General features: G+C 39.2%; 1 protein-coding gene across 1 annotated transcript; it reads left to right on the top strand.

Moving 5' to 3' along the window:
* The first annotated feature begins 4,674 nt into the window (after positions 1-4,674).
* LOC107769652 (putative pectinesterase/pectinesterase inhibitor 46) lies at positions 4,675-7,259 on the top strand. The gene is made up of 3 exons (XM_016588888.2): positions 4,675-5,512; positions 5,613-5,896; positions 6,427-7,259. Exons 1-3 carry the CDS (start codon positions 4,749-4,751, stop codon positions 7,104-7,106), a joined length of 1,728 nt encoding a protein of 575 aa, XP_016444374.1. The 5' UTR covers positions 4,675-4,748; the 3' UTR covers positions 7,107-7,259.
* Positions 7,260-8,697: the final 1,438 nt, after the last annotated feature.

Raw genomic sequence — 8,697 nt, 5'->3', positions numbered from 1 at the left:
CCTTCGCCACCCAGAGTTGGTCTTTGACCAACACCAACTCCTCTTTTGTAGCCTCCTCTTTTGGTCCATCATGCTCCTCAGCGTCTCGGTCGAAGTTTTGAGCTCGTTCATCTTTGCTCGTAGCTGGTCAATTAGGTTTATCTTCTCCTGGTTTCTGCGAGGTTGCGTAGTTAGTCATTACGCATAACCTCTCATTTTTAATCTAAAAAAACCTTACCTTCTCTACCAGTTCGGCATGATCCCATTTCACGGACAAAGCCTCATTTTGAGCTTTTTCCATCTCAACTCAAAGAACAGGGAGATCCTTGAGGGCCTCGTCTTTTTGCTCACTGAGACCCCTATACATGTCCTTCTGTCGGACCTACTCTTTGATCTCAAATTCGAGCTGGATGCCTTCCATTCGAGACCAATGGAAGCTCTCATGATGGAGCACCAACGCGTGAAAAATAAATCAGTAAAATCATGAGAACACGCTGAAGTTCTATAGGATGCACGAAGGGCAAAAGGAAAGGGAAACTTACTCGATTCATTGCATATTGTGCCTCGTTGAAGAGGCTCGATGTGCCCACTTCGTTCATCTTCGCCTGGTCCTCTTCGGTCACCAGGAAATGAAAATAGCTCCCCACGCCCACCAGAGCAGACAATACCCTGGTGTCCGCGGGGACGGTAACATGACTGTTCTTTTACAGTCGGGATCCACGCTAGGTGCAGGGAACTGCCTCACCAGCTTCGGCTCGAGCTCGACTCGCTTGCTCTTGATGACACATCCTTTTTCGGGATCTCCAGGTGACCAAACCTAGAATAATCCTCAATGCGCCCATGTCCACACCGTCAAAGAACATGTTGAGGGCCTCGTCTGCGGTCTGTTCCATCTCATTTGTCTTCTCTTTGACGGCTTGAGCCTCGTCGAATAAAGAATTTGTTTGGGATGGCAATTCCTTGATGTCAATGACACCGGTAACCTCCCTCGGAGCAGGGATAGCTTCTCGGGAGACCGTAGCCTCAGATTTTCCCTCTGGCTCTTGGTCTAAAAAGGGTTCGGTCTGTCGGCCACTTCCTCCGGTTGCCGCATGTTCTTCCTCATCAATGGCTGGCCCATGGGCGACGAACTCTAGATCATCATCTTTAGGGTAATCCCTGAGCCGGTAGAGGGAGTTAGAGTCCGGTACCCTGGCTCGGGTACTCTTCTTGTTGGTTTTTTGGACCCGGACAATTACCGTCTTCTTCTTGGCTTCGGCGTCCGGGGAGCCAGAAGATTTCCTCTTTTTTCTCTTTTTCTCCTCCTGTGAAACAGCTCCAGGCTGTCCCGAAGTGGAGAGTTTATCAAGTGATGACGGAGCCTCGTCCTCGTCCAATGGCCGAAGCTCAGTGGTCTTGGGAAAACCTATAAAAGAAAAAAAACTTAGTGGAAATAACGGTTGAGTATGAAAGTAGACTTGTTCGGGAGGAGCACTTACCATGGGAACAGGCCTCCCACTTGCCCTTTGAGAGTTTGCGCCATTTGCGCTCAAAGTACGACAGTTGTTTGCAGATCCTCTCGACCCGCTCTTTAAAGCAAGGGAATGTGTTGGGAACTCGGGCAACTGCTGCACGATGGTAGAAGCAGGCAATAAGAAAAAAAGAACAAGAAATTCCAAGTACTCAGAAAGGGAAAGAAACTTATGGGCTGAGTTCCACTTTTCAGGGAACGACAAGAATTCGGAGGGAATGAGATCTTCAGTTTTTACCCGAACGAACCTCCCCTGCCAACCTCAGTCTCTGTCCTCGTTGATGCTCGAGAACGGAGCTTTACTTGCTCGGTGAACGAGCTTGATCAACCCCCTTCGGAAAGATTCGGGAACTATAGAGACGAAGCAAATGGTCGAGGGTGTCCGAGGTGCTTCGATATTGTTTACAAAGTGACGGAGGAGGATTACGATTCTCCAAAAGGACGGGTGAATATGCCCAAGGCATACCTCGTACCTATTGCAGAAGTCGAGGACTTAACCGGGTCCACCGCGCCTAGTGTAAAGGGGTAAGTGTAAATACTCAGATACCCCTCAACATGAGTAGTAATGTCGTCATCGGGTCCAGGGATTATTATGTCCTTATCCGCCCAGCCGCAGTCCTTACGAACCGCAGGAAGGACAGCCTCGGTGATGGAGCAAATGTACCTACATACACCCTCGCCTCGGTCCTGTTGACTGGAGGCTTTTTTGACCTTGAAATCGTTCTCAATGGAGCAGCCTCAGGGGATGAAGCTCTTCAGGGGAGGTTCCAGGGCCACCTTAGGTATGGGTCAACATCCGTGGCCGGGTTAGAAGTTGAAGGGACGGTCTTTTGAGGCACAGATTTCGAAGTCTTCGCCATCGAATTCTGGGAAATATGAAGATTTGAAGGCGTGGATGAAGATTTGAAGGTGAGGATGATGTTTTTTTAAGATAAAGATGAAGGTATGAAGGTCAGATTTGAAGATCTAAAGATGAAGTATGATGATTTGAAGATGGGGAGATGAAAATCTGATGATCTATGAAATAATGTATGAAGATTTGAAGGGTTTAAGAATAAGTAAAAAGTTTGAGGTTAAATTAAGGAGTGCTAGAATCGGAAAGTAAAAAAGTGAAAAAATGGACCGAAGCTTATAGATAGAAGGGGGACGGTCTGACACGTGTCCGAAGTCAGAACGACACGACTGATGGGATGTTTCACTGACCCGTCAACTCGGTTATAGTGCACGGAAGAAGGAACCGGGGTTAATTCATCTCTTCCCATCACTTCGATAAATTTGCTCTCCAAGAAGCGAGAGGACTATCTGTGTATGGGTAAAATTGGGGACAAAGTTTTCCCCGATGAGGAAACAAAATGGACGCGACTATAAGCGAGGCTGAAGGACCCCTCGTATTGGAACTCGGGAGGACTTAACGATGTATCTGGGATTGGGCACAGTGAAATAACGGACCAAGACCAAGTAAAGTTTCCAGACCACGGGAAACACGAAGAACGGTTATGCGTGACAATCAGGGAGCCGTAATATTCGCCCTCAACCGGATATTACGGTGCAAATCCTGCCCGATATCAATCACGGGTCGACATTCACCGAAAAAAGAAGATTTTTACCTTATTTAGGCTTATGTTATGACTAAAATTCCCCTAGTATATAAAGAAAAAAGTTTTTTTTATTTTAACACATTGTTGACACGCAAATCAAAGCAATAAAAGTTCTTTTTTGTCTTCTAGCTATTATTATTCAAAGTGTCCTTAGTTATTCTCTTTTCTTATTCGCATCTGAGCTTATATCGAGGGTCTGATTGAGGTTGAATTTCACTATTCATCCTAAGATTAGGCTTGATCAACGCATTTCAATTGGTTTGATCTTTCATTTTACCTTTAACTTAATTACTTGTTATTCTTAAATTATTCGTATTCAATTGAATCACATATATTTTAAACCGCATACAAATTTAATTGTTACCTATTTTTGGGGGTAAACAGGAATTCAAAGCTTTGAAACCTTATAACGGTTGTCAAGGTAGAGAGTCAAACACCTCAAGAATTTATTGATTGATAATTTTAATTCGAACATCAATTGTACAATACAAAAGAAAATTGCTAAGTTAAAACTTTATAGTAAAATGATTGAAATCCATTGATGAATTCCCTGGAAAAAAATGATAAAGTAGATGAGAAAAGAGAGAACAATAGAGATAATCGAAGGAAGAAAAATAGGGTTGGGGAAAGAACAAAGAGAGAGAGAGAGAGTCGAAGAGGGAATAACCGATATTTTCTATTTAATTCCTAATACAAATGGATACTTATTTAATACTAATTTGTATATAATTGGTAAATTGAATATCAATTTGTAATTAAGTTAAAACGTCAATAGTGATGATAAATAAGTTTCAAAAGTAGTGTTTTCAAGTAAAAAGCTCTTTATAAAAGACTACAAAATCAATTGAGTGGTCTCGCTGTATCTATGAACTCAATCTCACAAATGAGAAACGTCTTTGCGCTGTTCCACTATGTACTCCTTATATATCATTTTACATGGTTGTGTTTAACTGACCGTATTAGAACTTATGATCTTAAATATATTATGATATTTTTATATTATTAAGGATAAAGTAGTAAGTTTAAAGATAAAAAGTTTCTAAATATAAAAAGGTATCTTTCTTTTATGAACGAACTAAAAGAGAAAGAATCGTATAAAATAAAATAGATAAAGTGTTTAATTTCCTCTCGAGGATAGTCCGAATTCAAAACACATCCTTCTTAAAAAAAGAGGGAAAAAAAATAAGGAGAGGAAAGAGCTTTCATAGAATAAAGTACAGAAGTATGTACAGTGAAGAAATGGCTGAAAGAAGCAAAGACAAACTAAGCAAGCAGTCTGGTGGAATTAAGAAGCTATAAATAGACAGAAAAAGGCAAAGAGAGTGGCTATTTCAATTATTTTCAAGAATGCATGATCTAAGAAGCAAAAGTAGAGAGTTGTGAGTTGTGACTTAGTGGTAAGGGGGAAAGAAGGACAGTATTTCAAAGACATGAGAAGCACGTCGCAAAAGCAAAATGAGAATATTTTCCAGTTTGGTGATGCTTGGCACGTACTCCCGCGGTTTACCCTTAAAGAAATATTCAATTTTCAAATGGCATGGTCTTTGTATAAATAAGAACCAAATTTGTACTTCACCAACAGGCAATTCCTAACCATCAAAAAGCCATTCATAAACAAAAGAAGTAAATACTAAATTTTCATCTAATTCTTGATCGTAACCATGGCATCTCTTAATCCATGGGGAAAGCTCGACGAAATTCAGCATGATAGGCTCATGGCTCGTCGAAAGACAATGAAGAGAATCGCCATTATTGCCATATCCTCCATTGTTCTTGTGTCCATCATTATTGGTGCTGTGGTTGGTGGTGCTTCTCACAACAAAAACAAGGCTTCCCGAGATGACAATGGGTCGTCAATTGCCTCGAGCATTAAAGCAGTATGCAGTTTAACCCTGTATCCAGACTCTTGTATCTCCAGCCTTTCACCATATGCTGCAAAAGGCAATAATCTCAAACCTCAAGACATCTACAAGATGTCCGTCCTAGTCGCCCTCAACGAGCTCTCTGGTGCCTCGGACAAGTTCTTCCAGAGTGAGGCATTCAAGAACATTAATGATCCAGCAGCCGCCAAAGCTCTTGAGAGTTGCCACGAGCTTTTATCGCTTGCATTGGATCACCTGAATGACACATTGTCAGTTGCTGAGAACTCGTTATTCGATGGCTTTGATGATATAAGAACATGGTTGAGTTCTGCAGGGACATATCAGCAAACCTGCATTGATAGTTTTAAAAATGTCACTTCAATTGCCTTAAGCAAAGCTGCAGGGCAGAATTTGAAGAACTCTACCGAGTACACCAGCAACAGCTTAGCACTTGTAACCTCATTGGAACAATCCGTTTCAAGTTTAGGCGCCATTGGGAGGAGGCGTTTGATGGAATTTAGTGGCGGCGATGAGTACCCGAGCTGGTTATCCTCAAATGACAGGTGTTAAATTGTGTTACCATCTCATAAGCGCTAATTACTTAATTATATTATATCTCAACGGTACTTTCAATTACATAATTATACTATGCCTCGACAACAGGAAATTGCTTCAGAAATCAGCACCAAAGATAAAGGTGAATGCAGTGGTGGCTAAAGATGGTTCAGGGAAGTACAAGAGCATTAAGGCTGCACTCAAGGCTGCACCAGAGAAGAGCAAGAAGAGATATGTGATCTATGTGAAACAGGGTATTTACAAAGAGAATGTGAGAATTGAGAAGACTAAATGGAACATTATGATTATTGGTGATGGAAAAGATGCTACCATCGTTTCTGGTAACCGTAACTTCATTGATGGAACCCCTACATTCAAAAGTGCCACATTCGGTAAGTACCTCAATGCTCTAAAAAATTCTTTGGTACAAAACGTGATCATTCCTACCTAAGTTTTTTTGTTTATCAAGACAACATAACTTATTCCAAATTTCTCTTTCTGCGCTTGCTATTGAATAATTTCGCAAAATTGTCAACATTTCCTATAAGGATAATGGATCGGTGTCATCCAAGTTCAATAAATGCCTGATGGGCTGCTCTAATTTAACCACCACTTAAGAAAGGGAAAAAAAACGACAGTACACTGCTAATTAATCCACTTCTTGTTTAATTAATCTTTATTAAAAAACCTAATTAATGATAACCTATATATTTGGTATATATGAAATTTCATTATTGATGTGAAACAAAAAACTCAAAATTTCTTAATATTGTTGCGAATGGAATAATAATATAAATATGTATAAATTTAATTATTTAGAGCAGGATATTACTTTATTTTTCAGGTTTGTTATGAAAAAAATACATATTCTCTAGTAGATAAACTTAACATGATCAACATATATTCTGATTTGTTTGTGCAGCCGTGTTTGGTAAGGGATTCATGGCACGCGATATGGGATTTGTTAACACAGCTGGTGCAGCCAAGCATCAAGCAGTTGCCTTGATGTCAACCGCAGATGAATCCGTCTTCTACCGCTGCAAAATGGACGCCTTCCAAGACACGCTTTACTCTCATTCCAACAGACAATTCTACAGAGACTGCGATGTCTATGGAACAGTGGACTTCATTTTCGGAAACTCAGCCGTTGTCCTTCAGAACTGCAACATTTTTCCAAGAAAACCAATGACTGGCCAACAGAACACCATCACAGCTCAAGGCAAAGTTGATCCAAACCAAAACACTGGAATTTCTATCCAAAACTGTACCGTTAAGCCCTGGGGCAACCTTACTGGCATCAACACTTTCTTGGGAAGGCCATGGAAGAATTACTCAACAACTGTTTTCATGCAATCAAATTTGGGAGCTTTCATTCATCCAACTGGATGGATGCCATGGGTTGGAACCACTGCTCCAAATACTATCTTTTATGCTGAGTATAAGAATGTTGGACCTGGGGCTAATACCAACAACAGGGTCAATTGGAGAGGCTTGAAATTGAGACTTACAAGCAAAATTGTAAGCAAGTTTACAGTTAAGCCTTTCATTCAGGGAGACAAATGGCTTCCAGCAGCCGCCGTTCCATTTAAGGCTGGCCTTTAATACCTATGGAGAGTTCATAAACTGTATTTGACTCTTCTATTCTTTTTTTTATGCTTTCATTGGATTTTGTTGTGAAGTATATCTTCTGCTGATTTGCTCTTTTTGTCGGGCTTTTTTTACACAAGAGATATTTGTCAAATTGATTCAATTTTAAATGAGAATTTACAAAAATTCCAAATGGAATGATGAGGAATGAGCTTCTTGATCTTTAATCTTTCTGATCAATAATCTTTAGTCGACAAGGTTAGTTATATTCATTTTCCTTTAATCACCTCATTTTGAAGAGGTTTTCTCTTGCGACATTGTTATTATTTTTCTCGTTTCTTTCTTTTTACGGACCTATTCTTTTGCTTCTTTTCTGATATTATTGTCTCTTCTGTTGAGCCGAAAGTCTCTCGGAAACAGCCTCTCTACCCTTCCGGCTTACACTCTAACCTTCCTAGACCTCAGTAGTGGAATTTTATTGGGTGTGTTGTTGTTGTTGTTTGAAGAGGCTGTAACACTCTAACCTTCCTAGACCTCAGTAGTGGAATTTTATTGGGTGTGTTGTTGTTGTTGTTTGAAGAGGCTGTCTGATATCTAGTAGAAAAGTTTATACGTACAACTTTTTATACAAGAGAAAAAAACTGAGTTCACTTTGGTAACTCTGATTTAGCAAATATTGAGATACATTTTTTTTAATAAATTAAATTTTATATCTTGGTTGCATCTGTTTGAATTTTTCGAAGTTTTGCAAAAAGTGTGTTTCGTACACAACTAGAAATTAGGGAAAAACCGATCAAGCCTTACCGACCAATGTTGGTCGGTCAAAAAAAGCGACCAAAAACCGTCCAACACGGACGGAAACAACAAAAAAAATATTTTACATTTTTTTTAAATTAAATACCGACCAAAGTTGGTCGGTATAATGGTCAAAAAGTTAACCGAAGTGGTCAGACTTACTTAATTAAAGCAACTTTTTGATTACCGGTAATGTGGACCCAATTTTTTAAATTTTAATAATTATATTATTATTTAAAATATTTTATAAAGTTTAAAGAATTTATATTTAAGATTACCGACCAAAGTTGGTTGGTTATTGCAGGGGAAGCATTTACCGGCCAACTTTGGACGGTATATTTTATTTCCTAGAAAATAACCGATCAAAGTTGGTCGATTATTAGGTCAAACATGGTCAAACTTTTGAATCACTTTAATATTTACTATCTAAATAATATAAATATAATCCGTTAATACTTTATATTGTAATACAAATAATGAATACACTAACATATAGTATAACAAGCTATATATAGTTAAAGTAGTACAACGAAGTGTGTGTGTGTGTGTGTATATATATATATATGTAGGTATAGCCGTATATATATAAGAACACGAAGCGCTAGGACCGCAGGGTCGGGTTCTTTTGGGGATAGACTTGTGAAGAAGCAATAATCTAATTAGTATATATAATTGATCATCATCAAATATATCTATTTGTAAATTGATCCATCGACTTATAACTTACTTAGATGCATCGATGAATATTAAAAATAAAACGTTTCCACCTATATCGATGAATATTAAAAATAAACCGTCTCGACCTATATCG

The sequence above is a fragment of the Nicotiana tabacum genome, chromosome 12 (assembly GCF_000715075.1).
Source record: "Nicotiana tabacum cultivar K326 chromosome 12, ASM71507v2, whole genome shotgun sequence".
Lineage (NCBI taxonomy): Eukaryota > Viridiplantae > Streptophyta > Magnoliopsida > Solanales > Solanaceae > Nicotiana > Nicotiana tabacum.
This window is presented reverse-complemented; position numbering and strand designations above follow the sequence as displayed.

Bases quoted from the DNA above. Each gene is read 5' to 3' on its own strand.
- LOC107769652 (XM_016588888.2), top strand. From the start codon at position 4,749: ATGGCATCTCTTAATCCATGGGGAAAGCTCGACGAAATTCAGCATGAT. The intron at 5,513-5,612 runs GTGTTAAATTGT...CCTCGACAACAG, and splicing joins TGGTTATCCTCAAATGACAG to GAAATTGCTTCAGAAATCAG. The intron at 5,897-6,426 runs GTAAGTACCTCA...TTGTTTGTGCAG, and splicing joins ATTCAAAAGTGCCACATTCG to CCGTGTTTGGTAAGGGATTC.